At 29.2% G+C, this 19,648-nt stretch overlaps 1 protein-coding gene across 9 annotated transcripts in view; it reads right to left on the bottom strand.

The window, feature by feature from the left end:
* Window positions 1–19,648, bottom strand: part of LOC145295954 (multiple PDZ domain protein-like) — a 548,951-nt gene that overhangs the window by 258,752 nt on the left and 270,551 nt on the right. For all 9 annotated transcript variants that reach the window (XR_013869923.1, XR_013869924.1, XR_013869925.1 and 6 more), the window contains exon 12: window positions 13,361–13,440. Coding sequence is in view for 3 of the 9 variants with exons in the window: in XM_080141856.1 (XP_079997982.1) it covers window positions 13,361–13,440 (80 nt within the window). In the remaining 6 variants the exon portion in view is untranslated. The remainder of the gene's footprint in view (window positions 1–13,360; window positions 13,441–19,648) is intronic.

Here is a 19,648-nt window from a genome sequence, read left to right as displayed (position 1 = left end):
TATTGGGATTTGGGATGCCATACACTTGACATTGAATTCAGTGTGCCATCTGCTGCATCAGCTCAAAAACATGCATTGATATCTCAGGTATGAGGGTGCACGGAATAGCAAGGAAGACTGGGCTTGAATGTATACATGACTGGTATAAACTCTTTGGATCAGATCACACAGAGAGCAGGCATGAGACGTTGCTTGGTGTTGCCCACTCAAAAAATCCAAGGCATTTACAACACCTTAAATACCAAAAGTGGATGGTGAAGAAGATATCTCTACTTATGGCTATAGTCAGCTAATGTACTTCCTAACTTCTGGTGTAGTGCTACTGGAAGCAGTGACAAGGCAAATCAGTTCCTTCACTTTTATCATTCTTCAGTATTTCTATTGTGAAGCGATTTATTGAAATAAAATATAAGGAAAGGACATTATCGAAAAGTATACAATAAAATTTAATAAAATTATACACATAAAAATAACAATTATTAAATAGTTCATTACTTAAAAAAAAAATTGAAAAAATGTTTTCAATAAGTCTTTAAAAAAACTAATTTCAATAATTCTTAATTAAAATAAGACTAAAAACTTTTCAATGATTATAAAAAAGAAAGATCGGAAAAACATTAAAAAAAAAAAAAAAAAAAGTACATACACAGGGGATATATAGGCATGAGAAAGAGTGACTGAACTAAATTGCCTTGTCATCACTTCCGGTAGCATTATGCCAGAAGTTAGGAAGTATGCTAGCTGACTATAACCCTACTTATATATAAAAGGTACTTCTGTGTGTGTGTGTATGTTTATTCCTTATGGACTCCAAAACAGTTCAGCTAATTTTTATGAAATTTTACACAAATGTACTTACATGCCTGGGAGTGTTCTTAGATAGTTTTGTATTCTACTAAGTATTGAAAATCGATAATCAAAATAAATCTGATTAAAGCAGGAACAGTATGATTTTGACCAAAGTTAACACTTTTCTACAGCCTAACACCATAAGTGCTTTTGAGAAGTCTTATCACTGCACAAGCAGAAAGGCCCGGCATATAAAATCAACAGTAGTTTCTATGATAAGACAGGGGCACATTCAAAATGAATGTTTCTGTTTAAAGTACAATTACATGATAATACTTGATATTTTCATCTTAAACTTTAATTAAAGCCATTATATAAAAACAATTTCATAAAATCAACAGTTGGTTCTTTACAGTGCAATGTAGACTACAATGTGTTGTGAACTAAGTCACTGTGGGGGAGGGTGTGTGTGAGATTCCTCCTGGTGTACCTTGATGGCCTGAATAGAGCAGGCAATCAATCAATTTGATTGAAAAAAATAACGAGCGATTTCACGGATTGCTATGACAATAAAAGTATTGGAAGTGTAAAACATTCATTGATTTTCATTCAATCCCAGGCAACGTTGGGCCTCCCTGCTAGTTTAATAAATGGAAATGTCATATGAGCTGAATAAAGTTTTATCACAAAGATTGTTTTGGCCACCCTTATAAGTTACTTCGGAGTCTTTATATTGACATTGCTTTTTTAATGTTTTTTTTTATATTTAAATCCTGTTTCATTTGTTTTGTTCTTTTTTACAATCATATTCGGTTTAACAACGGTTTTACATACTGGTATGCATTGCATGACTTTAACAAATTGACTTCTAAACCAACCCGCCTCTGTCCAGGTCTTTATTTATCCATAAAGTTCATTTTCATCACTTCCTTCCAGGTTTTCATTGGGTTTCTCCTGTGAAATAACCTACTACCCTGTTTGTTCTTTATCTACTAATCCAAGAACTCGTATCCAGTCTTTCAATGTGACTATACTAATAAAGTCTCCTGTTCTATACATGTCTCCCTATGCTGTCCAGATTTAATCTTCTTCTGAGGTCATCAGAACTAAGCTTCTTTTTAAGATTCACATTACATATCTACAGTATCATTCTCATATTATTTCGGTTAATTTGCAAGCAAGTCAGTAATTTTAACCTTCTGTTTAATACTTAAAAAATTACTTTGTGATTTCATTAACTTTAAAAAAAAAAAATGGAAGCATTTTAATAGTTATTTCTGGCTTTAATATTCTTAGAAAATCTGCATGTATTAAAATATTGAAAATTAAGAACACTTTACATAGAATAATTTTATAGAGATTAAAATATTACCTTAAAATTAATTATAATTTTACAACAATATAATTGATTGGGTTTATTTGCAAACGAATCAGTCATTTTAATATTTTGATAACAGTTGGAAAAGAAAAATTGATTACTTCATAATTCTTCAAAATATAACTGCCCGATATTCATTTATAAATGTATACAGTACTGTAACTGGTCTCTTAGTGCAATTCTGACTGCAAGTCATTTTAAAACCAATTCGAACATGATTACTATTTATCAACAACTTTAACCATGAGGAAGATATTTATCTGATGAAGCAGGACCTCATGAGGCTGCATAAAGATAAGCCACATTATCAGTTGACCCATGCTTATCAGGAACTGGTGTCTTAGTAGTAGTAGGAGGAGGAGGAGGAGAAAGAAGAGGAGTGGATACCATTCAAGACTTTATTCTAAAAGTGACCAAATTACTTCATGATGGCTGTCCTAAATTTTCATTCAAATCCCTGAACTTTACATTTTATGTTTGCATTTGCAGGGATTTAAATGAAAATTTAGGACAGCCATCATGAAGTAATTTTGAAAGAAGATGTTGCCAAGTCTACTGCAATGAATATAGGCTCCCTCTACAGTAAGCTTATCATACCTGCCAGTATCCATGTTTCAGTAAAGCCAACATTCAGATACATGAAATATTGCTTCCACATCTAGCTGGTGAATCAACCACTAGTCTCTTCCTTTTGTACAGGAAAAAAAAAAAAAAGTATCTAACCTAATAGATCCCACACTGCTTACCAAGCTCTAATCCCTGTCCCATCACTATATTGTTGCACCCTTGTGCTAGTTTTATAAGTACTTTAATGAAATATGCTCTAATAAACTTACTGCCCTTACACCCACCCCCAACACACTTTGGACAAACCTTGATAACAGTAAAATTCCACCCTTTTACAATCGAAGTTATCAGATGCCAGAAAACTTTCTACTTAAATATCTTCTTTCCTTTGGAAATCCTGTCACAGCTGTACAATCATGCAGAAATTTAAATATAATGCGAACAAACATTTTGCTACACAAAATCAACATATAAGATACCTCCTCTAAATTTGACCCATCGTAATGTCTTACATCTTTGTCACAATATGCTTTGTTTAGAGTAGGAATAATAAGAAAATAAAAAATGAATTTAGCATAAACAAAACAAACGTGTATTTAAAACGATATGTTTTCAGAATAATATTTTTTCTCTTAAAATATTCCAAACCATTTGCAGCATATATATATATATTAAATTTATTTATACAGACATTGATGACTACATATGTGCATACATGTTTCTGTAATCACCCGTTATTGGGGAGATTACGTCTTCAGGCCAAGAATTACCCTTGAAAACTGAAATTTCAAGATATAAAAACATTTTTTTATATAGTTTACAAAATTAGAATTTTATCATAGAATAGGGGTTGGTATGGGGGGGGGAGGATAAGCAAGGCCTCTGAACAATCCATTCCTCACAGGCTTTTATCGTTTCTTATCTTAACTTCGGTAAGGGACAATCTTTTATTTTTTTTTTAATTCTTTTTATATTCTAATCAAACGTATGAAAAAGACACCTCGTTATCATTATACTACTGGAAACTAGTTAGGGGGAATAAAACACCTAAGATAGAATGGAAAATCATTAGGAAAGCCAGTACTTGCCATTCGTTAAACTCATCATGTCAGTTATGCCTATCAGAAAAACTTGAGATAACTAGGTTTAAGGACAGGGACAAACTTAAATGTCAAACAAGAAACTGCTATATTCTGCAAACATTTCAGAACACATGCGCTAAAGGAACTCTAAGTTATGAAGATCAGAACTACTATAATAACAACAATCCCCCATCCTTCCTCCCACAAAAATGGATAAGTAAGGTCATGATTATGATCTTACCCAATTTGATTACATGTCTTAATATTCTAGTTCCTCAAACAGATAATCAAAAAGTTAGGCGAAATTAAAAATAATGTATACATGTGGATGTGTGTATATATGTAGATGTATATATTCTGTGTATGGGTATGTATGTAGATGTGTATATGATATTTATATTGATGTGTATCGATGTATATACAATGTTATGGAATGAATAAGGTAAGTACAACAATATATAAACATATTTTGTAAACGATTTAAGAAAATGTTTTTATATCTTGAAATTTCAGTTTTCAAGGTTAATTCTTGATCTGAAGACGTAATCTCCCCAATAACGGGTGATTACAGAAACATGTATGCACATATGTAGCCATCAATGTTTGTATAAATAAATTTAATATACCTGCTCTGTTTACTCATTGAGTACTTTTTGGTAGACACATGTTTCATTGGATGTACTTCTAGGAAACTAAACCCTACTGCCATAATATATATATATATATATATATATAAAGATAGGGAGAAATTTAATGTTTCAGAATTCTTGAGATGACGAGTAATAATTTGAGTTATTCAGACTACTATTCTCACCTTTGTTATTATATTCACAATGTTTTAGGCGATTGTAATCTTTGAAATTTTTCAAGTGCATCTAGTCAAACTTGGAAACTGCCAAGTTGAACTCGGTTAAGTTTGAAATTCCTTACAGTTTCCTGAGCTCAACAAAAATTCTCACATTCAACTAGGAAGTTCCTAAATTCGAAAAGATGCACCGGAAGAAAGTCAAAAGTGTATAAAATAACCACAACGAAAATTGTAATCCAAATATTACACATATTAAACATGTTTAATTTTTCGTATTTGAAAAATTAAAAACAAGTACATGCCTTTCATAACACACCAAAGTCTCTATTTGTTTACCTTCCTAAAAAGCAAGATTAGACTCAAGGTAGTTTTTACTTTTTTTTTTTTTTTATGCGGTAGATATCCAGCTACCCTAAAAGAGAATGCTCTGAATGGAGCCAAAATAAAAATTGCCCAATTCAGGACAGATACTACACTTTAATCCCAGCCCACATTAATTTGCAAATAATTTACTGGCTTTTGGGGGTTGAATAGACACGCAAAATATTTTTATGCTAAAAGTTTTTGTTTCTTCAGAATAAATAACTGCTAGTATGTAAAAAAAAAAAAAAAACAAATAAAAAAAAATTTTTTTAAAAAGTAAATAAATGGTTTGGCCAAAAACCTTTTCTCTAATATTCTAAAAAAAAAATTTCTGGAACTTAGTTAAACTTTTCAACCAACACATTTTTTCATTCTTTTGAAAAAACATGCTACAAATACCAATAAGGTTATATTTGAAGAAAAAAAAAATTTCTCTACATTTCTTTTTCATAATTGTGTGTAAAAATGTAGATGAAAAGTATTATGACGACACATTCAATGTTAACATTTTGATCAACCAATTATTTTTGAAAATGTTCTACATAACTTATATTTATCTTTCAAGAGATAAAAAATTTTCTAAAACGATTGTCAGCAAATTGAGAAAAAAATTATTTGCATGCATAGTAATCTCATTTAAATCTAGATGAACTTTTTCTTTACTTATAAGAGAAATAAATATGTAAAGTGTTTGTGATTTCTTAATGGAAATAATATTATTCTGAGACAAAGTCAATTTGAAAATGTATATTGTATGCTCAGTTTACATATGTGATCTTCACGTTTGGATATTTTCTTTCTTTAAGACTATATGCACTTTATCACATTTTCTTTTACAATACCTTTTCAGTAAAAAGGTTTTATATTTGTTAATACACAAGATAAAGCAATGAAATGTGCCATAAAAGTGTACTTTTGTACAAGGAATCCGAATAACACTGAAAATTTCCAGAAATTAAGTTTCCAAGTAATCTGGAGTAAATGCACAAAAATATGTTGCAATACCATAAAAATTCCATGTATCCAATTATTATAAAAGAATTTAGTGAACTTAAAATTGAATTGTAATGCATTTTATGTACAAGAAACTGAAACATAATACTTAGATTGTTTAAAAATGGGTATATTGCAAAATATTTTTGGTATTATTATAGACTAGTCTGGGTGCCCGGCGTTGCCCAGGTGTTTGGAGGTGTGTGTTGAAAAAAAAAAAAAAAAGTGGTAGTAGGCAGGCAGGCTTGAACCGTACCACAAAGGAGGAAAAGAACATTAATAAAAATAAAATGACGTCTTTGCTGTTGCACGCCAAACCGGAAGTGACATAGGTTTAAATTAAGGCTAGACAATCGAAAAGAGAGAATGACTTTCGAAAATAGTGGCGAAAAAAACGACTCCTCCCTGTAGACAAGTGCCCAGTTGAGGGTGAAGGAATCAATGTTTTTAGTCAATTTTTCAATATTTGTCATCCAAAGGGTCAAGCTTCAAAACGATATTGATCTCGTGAAGATCCGTTGCCTTTGTCGAAAGTTTTAGGCAGACATACAAACATACATACATTTAAACAGAGAGGCGAGATTTATATTATAGATTAACACTTTCTGTTAAATACCCCCACCTGCCTCTCCTAAAATATGTGGTTCTCCCTTTTTAGACAATTACCTCTGAACACACTGAAAAACTTAACAGAAAAAATAATCAAAAATATAAATTTAATTTTAAAATTTGATGTAAAATAATCTTAGACTTCAGGGCCATTCTAACGTTTTAGGGCAGTTAACCAATTTTTATCTGTAAGAAATAAATCCTGTGCATTCTTAAGATAATTATATGGTTTTAAGAGAGTCTTTGTAAGAGGAGGCCTGCTGCTCTAATTTTGGGTTAGTGGTAGGGCTAGGGACAAAAGCATGTGAACCTCTAGAAAACTTGGTAGAAAGAAAAAAATTATTTTAGAGTGGGGAATTAGTTTCGTATATAAATTTAATGTAAAATAATCCACCATTTACAGGCCATTGTAGCGTTTTAGGGCAGTTAATTTATCTTTCTTTGAGAGACAAATCTTATACGTTTTTAAGAGAGTGCATTTTATTTTTATTTGTGTTTGTTTAAGACAGTTTGTACAATAGACTAATTTTTATGTCAGATTTGTCCTGATAGAGGAGAAAGTAAAACAGGAATTCACCACTATATGCTTACTTAATGATACATGCACTTTTGAACCATTTCAATACAAATTTGATTTTGTTGCTAATATTACACTATTCAAGAGCGAACTTATTTTCCATGCTTGCAGCCATTATGTCTTTAATTTGTCTGTTTATTTTGTAATAATGCATTGTTTTGGCTTCAAATGTATAATACATATTTTATTATATATATATAGCATGCCCGGTCATGAAATACACTTAAATATGATATTTTAGTTCATGCAGATTTTGATATTTATTATTATAGAGCCAATTGTGCCCAATACATAGTAATGATTTCAAAAGTTAAAAAAAAAAAAAAAAATGGTTTGGATGCCATCAGCTAGAATTGGAACCAAAACATTTAGTGATCCAGCCTTAGTTGTTACCATTTAAGCTATTGACAGATGGATAAGAAAATGTTCAAAATTAAGCGACTTCAACATAGAAATGTATATTTGTGCATGCATAGAAGTAAAAGGTTTATTTGACTTATTCCTACCAAGATCAATTTTTACCCTTTAGCAGCTACTTTTACTGGCTAAAAACCAAACTGAATTTGTTCCACAGATCAAAATCCCCTATATATCAAGTTTCAATTCTGTAGACCAAACACAGAGAGGAATTTGATAGAGACCATCCCACATGTGGAGACAAGGTCATATATATGTGCAAGAACTTTTTCATCTTAATGTAGAAAATATGCATAAATAGAATTGAGTGTAATAGTTAAATGAAACCACTCATCCAATAAGAAACCATAAAAAATGAATAATTTATTAAAGTTCGTTTTTCACAGGTATATGCAAATTAGTTAACCTTTGCTTGTATATCCATAACTGCATATATTATGTTGGTTTAATAATTTTTTAAAAGAAAACAATAAGTTTTTAATATCAATATAAGTACAACAAAAAATTAACTTTGTGTGTGTGTGTGTGTGTGTGTGTGTGTGTGTGTGTGTGTGCGTGCGTGTGTGTGTGTGTTTTATTTTTAGAGTTCTAAGTCCTTTTAGTTTCAGAGAAGAGAAATGTTGTTCCAATCAAAATGGCTATATCAATCCAGAGAAGCTTTGAATTGTAAAAGCTTGCAGACGAAGATAACTAATCAGGAAAAGTTCTGAGATGAAGAGCAAAGTTCTTTCTTGCATGAAGATGAAAATGTATATGTCGGAATTCTAAAATATCTAGTGTGTTTTATGGATTGATTCTGTTTTCTGATTAGTTGCTAAGAGAGCACGGCTCCATTTGATTGATCAATTCTTTTCACCCCTGTTTACAAATAAAACCTTTTGTAATCATATCCTCTTAACTGTACTAAAATATTACAATATATATAATTATTTACAATATTAAATAATTATATATATATATATATATATATACACACACACACACACACACACACACACACACACACACACACACACACAGAGTGCTACACAATGTTTAATAGGCATATACAGTTCAGTTCAAATTCTCTTCAATATTTCATCAAATAGACATAAAAAAATTCAATCTTATATCCTTATTTCTGAATTCATCTCGTTTATTCTTAAAATTATATACAGATTGCGATTTTTAACTCGATTACGTAATTTGTTTCATAGGTGTATTATTTCACTAGAAAAATGTGAGGTGACGGAAGCTAAGTGGTTAACGGCACGGATTGACAACCTAGGTGACAAGTTCAAATCCAATGTGTTACACAGAAACACTTTTACTTATGACATTGGCAACCTTGACATGAACCCTCCTGTAAGTATCCGATTTTTTTCTAAAAAGAATTCTAACTAAAAATAGATTGGAGAAATGAATGTAAAAAATTCAGAGTAGTTTGGTAGAGACTGTTTTGCGCACATACAGACAAGGTCAGTTATATATATATATATATATATATATATATATATATATATATATATATATATATACTAGCAGACTGCCGGAAATATGCTTAAATATATTTTAATTCATGCAGACTTAATATAAATAAAAGAAAAAGAGAAATAAAAGAAAAGAAAAATAAAGAAAAGAAAAATATGACATGAGTGACATCGGTTAGAATCGAAATCAAAACCTAACTCTATAGCTTTATTCATTACCATCTGTATAATGTCCTTATGCATATAAAAACTGCTTCATATGCAAGGGTTATAACTTATGTACTTATGAAATAAATGAATGATTAAAAAAATATAAATGCATGTCATATTTAGTTTTTAGCAGTTTTATAATAATACTAGCAGGCCGCTTGATGTTGTCCTATCATAAAATATGTATAAATATTATATTTTAATTAATGCAGAATTCTCATTTATTAGAAACAGAAATACCGTAGGTATTAAACATAAAAACAAAATGGAAAGGTACTGATACATGTGCATGCAAATATTATGTTTTTTTTCTAAACCGTTCATTTCTTGTAAGAAAAAAAAAATAGTAGAGTTGAGATCAAAACCTAAAGACAGTGAGTCAAGTATGATAACCATTAGACCAGCATGACAGGTATTTTCAAACTACTTATTCTTAACAGAAGTAATCTGTAATATGAACTATTCATGCATGTGCATTCGTGAAACAGTTCGCAACCAGATAAAAATCCAACCACTCCCACATAACAAATTTTCAATTTTGACCCTTTAGCAACCCTCTTTTCCAGATGAAAGGGGATTAAAAGTTTTCCACATGTCTGAATATCGCATATACCAAATTTCAAGTCTGTAGATCAAAAATTTCTGAAGTATATAGGCTGGGAAGTGTCCTCACACACACACACACACACACACATACATTCTCACTTTTATAGAGATATAGATGCAAACCAGATTTTAAACTTGTCTGTTGAAAAGTTATCTTAACAGAATAGCAATGCATCTTTCTCTGATTTGAATCTATTAAAAAAAAACAAAAAAACATACTAATTTGAACCTTTCTCAGTGAAAATCAATAAACATATTCCTAAATACCGAAATGACACTTTTTTTTATTAATGCATGACTGAGAAAAACATTGAACAAAATCAATGCTTAGCAAAATCTATTTCCTTTACATGTTCTGTTTGATGAAGCAGAATTCAGGGAAGTATAGACTAAAAAAAAAAAATTTCTTTTCAGACTAAAATACTCTAAGCCATAAGATTGGTAATGTATTTAAAAATTAGTACAACATTCGAATAAACCATATGAAAATTTTTGGAAGTGATTAGACAAAACTGTACAGAGTAGGCTTTGAAGATAGTAGACTTGCTAAATTGTGAGGACTGGAGATCAAGCTTTCAAAATAACAAAGAACACTTGATCTCGAGACAAGGAAAAATAGGCCTTAAAAGAGAATCTTCATTGATTAAGAAGCTGAACATTTTAGAACCAATTTAAATCCAATGAAAACAAACTTCTAATGAAACTAGTGATAATGAAGATTTCCCCATTCTTATATATTTACTAGCATGCCATCCGGCATTGCCGAGTCATAAAATACAACTAAATGTGATAGTTTAATTTATGCAAATTTCATATTTATTATTATAGAGTCAATTCTCTATTGATTATTATATTGTACCGGATATACAGTAATGATTTCCAAACTAACTATACACATACATATATATATATATGATTGGGTACCATCCGCATGAATCAAAACCAAAACATGTAGCTCCCTAGGGTTATTCCTTATCATCTAAACTAAGTCCACATAAATATCAAAACTTTAAAAAATAACACATATATATTTGAAAATGTATAGAAGATACATGTTTAGTTGACGTATTCTAATTTTTAAATTTTTACGCCTTAGCAGCTCTTTTTACTGGCTAAAAACTAAATCAAATGTGTTTTACTTGTACGTTCCCTATATATCAAATTTCAAGTCTGTAGACCAAAAATTCAGAGTAGTTTGGTAGAGACTGTTTTGCGCACATACAGACAAGGTCAGTTTATATATATATATATATATATATACACACTAGCAGACTGCGGGAAATATGCTTAAATATATTTTAATTCATGCAGACTTCATATTTATTATTACAGAGCCAATTCTTTATTGATTATTATATTGTACCCAATATATAGTAGTGATTTCCAAAGAAAAGAAAAGAAAGAAAATAAAAGAAAAAGAGAAATAAAGAAAAGAAGAAAAATAAAGAAAAGAAGAAGAAAAATAAAGAAAAGAAGAAAAATAAAGAAAAGAAGAAAAATAAAGAAAAGAAAAATAAAGAAAAGAAGAAGAAAAATAAAGAAAAGAAAAATATGACGTGAGTGACATCGGTTAGAATCGAAATCAAAACCTAACTCTCTAGCTTTATTCATTACCATCTGTACAATGTCCTTATGCATATAAAAACTTTAATAACACCGTAAAAGGTATAAATGTATATTTGTGCATACATAGCTTACATTTGCCTAGTTCCAATTTATTTTTAATTTTGACCTTTAGCAGCTATTTTTACCAGCTAAAGACCAAATTGAATTTGTTCCAGAGGTCCAAATTCCCTATATATATCATGTTGCAAGTCTGTGGATAAAAAACTGACAGAGGGATTTGGTAAAGACTGTTCTTCAGACAGAGTCACTTTTATATATAATCTCTAGATCAATGAAATTGTGTAACCACTTTTTGCGTGTTTGTATGTTTCTCGCCTGTATGTGACTTACGTGTTTTTCTAAATTTATTATTAAACAATTATTTATTGAAATAAAAAAATGCAGTAGTATAAAATACTAAAATGAATTTTTTAATAATTCTATTTATAGGATGCAGAGAATTTTAAAGCCAAAAATAAGTTTTTATTTGACAGTTTAAATGCATCCAAATTCTTTTCAAATTCTGAAAAGTCAAAGTAACTTTTAAACTGTTAAAAGATTATAATAAGCTTACTTATTTATGAAGAAACCAAAGTGAATTATAGTGAATTTAATTTCTTAATTAAAATTTTTTTTTATCATTTCACTCCAAACAAGGCACAGAGCCACTTAGTTGTGAGGGGCTACTATTTGGGATCAGATTTGCAGGGACACTATTTATGGAGTTAGGCAGCAAGATATCTGTTCACATTACATTTGAATTTCTGCATGTCAGGTAAGCAGGAGCCTGAGAGGGAATTCCAAAGTTCATCAATCCAAGGGAAAAAGCTATTCGAGTAGAAGGCTTTATGGCATCTAAGGATCTCTATAGTGGAGGGGTGGGATTTTGCTGTTTGCCTGGTTTGTTGAGAGTATTGTCGTTGAGGGGATACTAGTGCTTTGAAGTTCGTCAGAGCATTTGCCATTGAAATACTTGTAAGACAGGCATAAGGATGCCATGTTTCATCAATGGGAGAGAGGTTAGAGTTTAGCTAATAGGCCGGTGCCTATTAGGTTGACGACTCTTTTTTTAACCCTGTCTAGGAGCAAGAGACTAGTAGCAGATGCACCAGCCCAGATGTGGCAATAATACTTCATGCACAGGTGAATCATGGTCTTGTAGAATCTTCTGTACTATAAGAAGATAGATTCAATTATAATTATTAGCATTGGGATGATGAATTGGGGGAGGGGGGACTTTTTGAGTTATCGGATTTGGAAAAAATTGTGCCTATTTTCTGATGCCAAAAATGATTCCCTTAATTATCTTTCTTTTTTTTTTTTTTTGATTTTGTTTAAAACAAAATCTTCCACTGCTATTAGTAATAAAAAAAATTATAAATATTGAATGATTTTAAACTACCAATAAAGCTAAAATTTACAGATCATGCCCACAAGTATATTTTTTTTATATTTGAGAATATATGTGCACATTTAACATGCATTTTTACAATAATTGGAGAAAAAAAAATAGCAACTTTATAGTTAAATATTTAGAGATTTATAAAGAATCGGATTCTGTAATTTAGTACAGAATCGGGAAAAATATTGGAATTGTCCCATCACTAATAATTATAGGTGATAACCAGGGCTAGGACAACAGCATATTCTTTTCATTGTTTTGACTCTCGGGTGTGTATCCGTTGATATCTTATATGCTTTTATATAGAGTGATATGGTTTTCAGTTGATTAACTGAGTCTAACTGTATTGGATATATACTCAAGAGTCAAAACAATGAAAAGAATATTCTGTTATCATAGTCCAAGCGATAACTAAGAATAGCATATTAATAATTGCTTCTATCTTATAATATAATATTATATTAGTTATAAGGAATTTTACTTACAACAACTTCAAAGTCGTTTCCAATAATAGGCTCCCAGGTAGCTTTGATTGCCGTTTCTGCTCCAGGTAACAAATCTCCACCTGAAAAATATGAAAAATATATATTAGAAAAAAATTTTTTTTAAATAAATTTACTTTTCTCTACTTTGTATGTTGTAATGCAATCAAAATGAACATTTGAATATCGTCTGACAAAAAAAAAAAAAAAATCTTCATAATATTCCGAGAAAAATGTTAGATCAAAGAACACTTAATTTGTAATCAGTTTAATTAGTAATTTTTGCATAATTAAAATAAATTATACTTTTGAATTTTTGAGATGAGATTTCGTATTGGTATTATTCAGACATCATGTAAAACAGATATTAAACAGAATACGATGAGGACTATTCACACCTTCATTGTTATTTTCACAATATTTCAGCTGATGTGACCTTTCACCTACTTACGGATGCATCTTTTAAAATTTGGGAACGTTTTAGTAAAACATGGGAATTATTATCTTCTGTACTAAGGTTGAAGATTCAATTATTACTATACATGATATTACCTTGGGTTTACTTTTGGCAGCTTTGTAACTCTTGCTTCCCTTATTTTGTCCTTTAATACTCATATTCCATTGATGTTTCTGACAAAGGGGGAAGAATTATTGTTTTCTTAGTCAGAATCTGTCCATCTCACACTTATCATTGGCTTTTTATTTGGGGGGGGGGGAAACAATTTTAAATAATGCCATAAAAGCTGAAAATGTAAGGGAGATAATTCATATTTTAGCTGAAAAGTTTAAAAAATCAGTTTTCCCTCTTTTATTTAGCTTTCTTTTTCTATCTCTCCATAATGTAAATATTATTATTTAAAAAAAAAAGTGAAAACGAAATGAAAAATACAGCCAATAAGTATTAAATTGAATTATTATATTGAATTCAATTATCATAATTTTGCGGATAAAATACAAAATAAATGCGTATGTATGTGACAATATATTTGGAGGAGATGTTTTACATATTTTAATAGTGCTCAATACATTAATAATAAAGTACTAGTGGAACCTGTGAAAATTCCACAGGGGACTGATTCATATGTAATATATTGATGTTGGCATTCTGTAAATATTCAGCGTAAATGGAGACGCTCTGATATTATTGTAGCTATTTTGTTAAAACTGCAAATCTAAGCTAGCAGGGATGCACAGCATAACCAGGCCATAAAATACACTTAAATATATTTTAATTCTTGTAGATTTCGTATATATTATAGAGTTAATGTTCGATCAATTTTTATATATTATAAAGTTGCGATTTTTTAAAATAAAAAATGTATCTATATGACTTGGGTTCATCAGCTTGAATCGAAGCCAAATCCCAAACTTATATAACTTTAGATCCTTCAGCTATAATCAAAACCGAAACCAAAACTTATGAAGAATTCTTGATAAAATTATTAAAAAATAAAAAAATAGATTACTAAGCTGCCATCAGCTAAAATTGAAACTGAAACAAAGACTTATGAAGAATTCTTGATAAAATTATTTTAAAAAAATAGATTATTGGAGTGTCATTAGCTATAATCGAAACCGAAACTCATGAGGAATTCTCAGTAAAATTATTGAATCAAGTAAAGATTAGATACTCCGTAGCAGAAGACAAATACTGGCGAACATTTCAAGTGACACCAGTTGTTCGACCTTGACATTGGCATTAGTTGTTTGTAAACATGTCAAATAGCAGACATGGTTGAATGTTCACGAACAAGATTTTTTAAAACTATATTTACAATACTTTTTCAGATTTAAAAGAAAAATATATATTTCCAAAACATTTTCCTTAATATTAAATATTTACAAAACTTTTAAGGAGTAAAAAAAAAAAAAAAAAAATGTTTTTTTCTATTTACACAAAACTTTTTAATGTAAGTAATAAAACAAACGTATTTAAACAAAATGCATTTAAATAAATGGGTGCCTTTTTAAGTGCGTTTTTTTAAATATATTTACAGAACTTTTTAATAAAACTAATAATTATTATCATAATTATAATAAAAATTTAAAAAAATAAAAAAGAATGAACTATATTAATTGCAAAACATTAGAAACTGAGAATTTCGGACGCTAAACTTACTTGTATTTAATTTGCCCTTGTGGAGAAGTAAGCAAATAGCAAGTTTTTCAGCTTGTTTTTTTTTTTTTAAATAAAAATAAAAATTATAAAGATTTGTATCTGGTGATATTACACTTCATTTTTATAAAAATAAAAGTTGTAAAAGATATGTGAAAAAATATTTTTTAAATCTCGATTGTTTATCCTTGTTGCTTATACTTGTGATTTTATTATGCAAAAAAATTGCCTCAGTCTAGAAGGATTTCTACTTCACTGATCACCTACATACATCGCACTTTAAATAAATATTGAATTGTATTAAAAACGCACAAAGAAAGATTTAAAAAAAAAAAAACAAAAAAAAACACACACACACACACACACTGTACATAAAAATTAATCTTGGTTGCAAAAATCCGAACAAGTTAGTTATTTTATATTTGATTCTGCCATTAAAAAGTTTGGTTATAATAATTTTATTTAATTTTTTTTTAAATTATGTATTTTTTAACTGACATCATCCGAAATTCTCAGTTCTAACGTCAGCTTATTTATTTATTTGGTATTATTTTACAACATTTCCCAGCGTAGTATAAACACCCCCAACCACCCCATGTTAAGAACGGTTCTCGGAATAACCCCCCCCCCAACCTCCCCATGTTAAAAACGGCTTTTGAGGTTGGGGGTGTTTATTCTGAAAGCCATTCTTAACAGAGAGGTTGGGGTGTTTATAATACGCCGGGGCACGTCATAAAAATTGACCATTTATTTATATTATTATTAAAAAGTTCTGTAAATATATATATAAAAAAAAAACGCACTCAGAAAGGCACCCATTTATTTAAATATATTTTGTTTAAATACGTTCGTTTTATTACTTACATTAAAAAGTTTTGTGTAAATAGAAAAGGGTTTTTTTTTTAATCCTTAAAAGTTTTGTAAAATTTAATATTAAAAAACATGTTTTGTAAACATATATTTTTTTCTTTTAAATCGTAAAAAGTTTTGTAAATATATTTTTAAAAAATCTTGCTTGCAAACATTCAACCATGTCTGCTATTTGATGTGTTTACAAACAACCAACGCCAATGTCAAGGTCGAACAACCGGTGTCACTTGAAATGTTCACCAGTATTTGTCTTCTGCGACGGGATAGCTAATTTTTACTTGATCCAAATTATTTATAAAAAAATTAAATGACTCGAGTGCCATCAGTTATAATTGAAACCGAAACCAAAACAAAAACTTATGAAAAATTCTTGGTAAAATTATTTATTACAAGAAATGGAAGTACATAACAATTAAACGACCCGGATGTAAGCGTGACACACACGCTATCATATTAATATATTACATTGTAAGTGAACTATGCACCCTCCCCGCCCTCAAAAAAAAAAAAAGATAGGATTGATATAGACTGGTGTTACAACAAATATTCATAAAAGGTAAAGGAGGAGTGAAAGAACGAGAGAAAGCACCAACCAGACCTCAACTGGATAAATGTTGCTACCAAAATTCCAATGAAGACTAATGGTCATGGCCAGTGATTGTTTCGATAAGGCAAACATATTTATTAAAAGAGGTGGAGAATACTGGAAATCTGAGGAGAATTGTCACCCAGACTCCAGGGAACACCACCGGTTGTTGTCAGAGAGTAATCTCTGATGATGACATGTGAGAGAATTCCTAATGAGTACAAGTAATAATTAAAAATAATGAATATATACTAATGATAATGATGAATATATAATAATAATAATAATGAATATATGATAATGATGAATATATAATAATAATAATAATAATAATGAATATATGATAATGATGAATATATAATAATAATAATAATGAATATATACTAATGATAATGATGAATATATAATAATAATGATGATGATGAAATATGAATGGCTAAGCAAATGCAATCATTTTTGCGATCATAGATATCAGACATGCTATGATCTAGGATCAAAGCATGATTGCATTTATGTAGATATTCACAATATTTCATGATTTCTATTTATAAGAAGCTCAGAGGTTGCATCGTACAAAACCTTGTGAATATAACAACCAAGATGTGAGCTAGTAGTCAGTGTAATCCAAATAATCAACTCATATTTAAAAAAATTCAGAAAACAATTTTTGTCTGAAAATGAAAGTAATTACTAAATACAATAAAATACCTAGAAAAGATTAAATCAGTGTTATCGATATCTTTATATTTTAATTGAAAATAGTTTAATTAAATATAACAAAATTTGTTTCTAAAAGATAAAAAGCAAATCTCAAGAGTTTTGATACTTAAGTGAAGATAGGTAACGTTTCCTTAACAGAACAGATAGCAACATTTTTGTCCTACAGAGGTTAAAAACAACATATATTTCTATTAAACCTTATGTCTAGAATCTTGTTCCAATTTTTATCAAAATGTATTGCATAATTTTGATCTTAGAAAATATCTAAAATTTAAAGCTTAAGCTGAAGAAATGTAAATTCAGATAACCTTGTCTCATTGATGGATCAAATCTAATGTAAATGTAAAATATTTGAATTTTCAAATAAGAATTTGTGCACATATGCTCTCTAACAAAAAACAAAACAAACTTACGTACTTCAAAGAAAAAGAAATTTAGAAAATATTTATTGAGATATGATACCTATTGTTAAAATTTTGTAAAAATTGAAGGTATTTGAATTTTCACAAAGGGCTTCGGCCCTTTCCCTACCCCATCTGCACAAAACTACCTCTCCTTACTCCATTTGCATAAAACTAAATTAAATACAGGCCACATTACCCATCCTTACATCTAGTAGCTGTTTGAAAATGCATAATAATAACTTATACAGTTTAGGGGTGAATCCTATACATAGAAATATATAAACATGCACATACTTAATTTTACATAACTGCAACAAACTTGATAACTTAATGGCATAATCTAATAAAGTAGAAACAAATCAATATCAGGCAAAGTGCTCCATTAATCAAGATTTATATTATCCTTGTTTTATTGATTAGAGATCAGATAAAGCATCAATGTAAGATACGTTCTAAATTTATTTACAAATACATGAATTTTCTTGCACATGTTAAGCTTTTAAAAGCATAACAGTAACCCATTTTCTAGTAATTTATTTCTTTCATTTTTTTTTTTTTTTTACCCAACACAAATATTCATGAAAAGATTGTAATTATTCTATACTCAGATTTTAGAATTTCAAAGTAAAAATCTTTGTTCTTAATAAATAAATTACATAGTGGAATAACATTTATAAAAGTCAATGAAAAATTTTATATTCTAAAGAATTTCAATATCAAAAATTACTTAACTATACCCGGCGTTTTAAGAAATGTTTTTAATTTCATTTCTGTACGATTTTTTTTAACAAAAAAAAAAAAAAAAGAAAAAAAAAAGGAAAAGAATTTTAAAAGTTAAATTCGATTATTGTGGCACCGTTTAGTCATTAAGTTATTAATTGAACCAAATTATTATACAACTATAAGTAATTGTTATTAAGGTAATATTTTAATCTCTATAAACTCTTTGGATTTAAATAGCTTCCCAAACATTCAATACGTACGGATTTGCTAAGAATTTTAAAGTTAAAAATTACTTTCTTTGGTGACAGTTTAAATGTTTCCAAATTCCTTTAAACATTAAAAGGGTTATCAAGTAATTTTCCCAGCCACTAGCAATAGATTAAAATGGTTAACTTGTTTATGAATAACTGAAATGCATATGAGTGGATTTAATTTTATAATTATTTAAAGAGGATTTAAAAAAAAAAATTATTCTTGTTTCATGTTATTGCATTTTTTATTTCAATAAATAATCGATTAACATGAACTCGTCTTATAATTTTATAATAAAGAGATTTTTAAAAATGGAATTCAGGATATTAAAAATAATTATTTCCACTATCCCCACTCTCCCTAAGAAAAAAAAAAAACCTCTGAAAATTAATAAATCCAATTGGAGAGAAAAAACAAAAACAAACGACTGCTTGATTAGTTTTTAAGATAAAATCAAATGTGAGTCCACACATGTATCATAGATTTATGCTAGACTCATGAACCCTGGTTATGTGAATATACTATGAGTGAAAAGCTATTATACAAATCTGATAAACAAGGTTCACAAAAAAAAAAAAAAAAAAAACACATGTTTCTGAATTTTGGAAATAAGGATTGAT

This window comes from Euprymna scolopes, chromosome 16 (genome assembly GCF_053919585.1).
Source record: "Euprymna scolopes isolate OS-2025 chromosome 16, ASM5391958v1, whole genome shotgun sequence".
Lineage (NCBI taxonomy): Eukaryota > Metazoa > Mollusca > Cephalopoda > Sepiida > Sepiolidae > Euprymna > Euprymna scolopes.
This window is presented reverse-complemented; position numbering and strand designations above follow the sequence as displayed.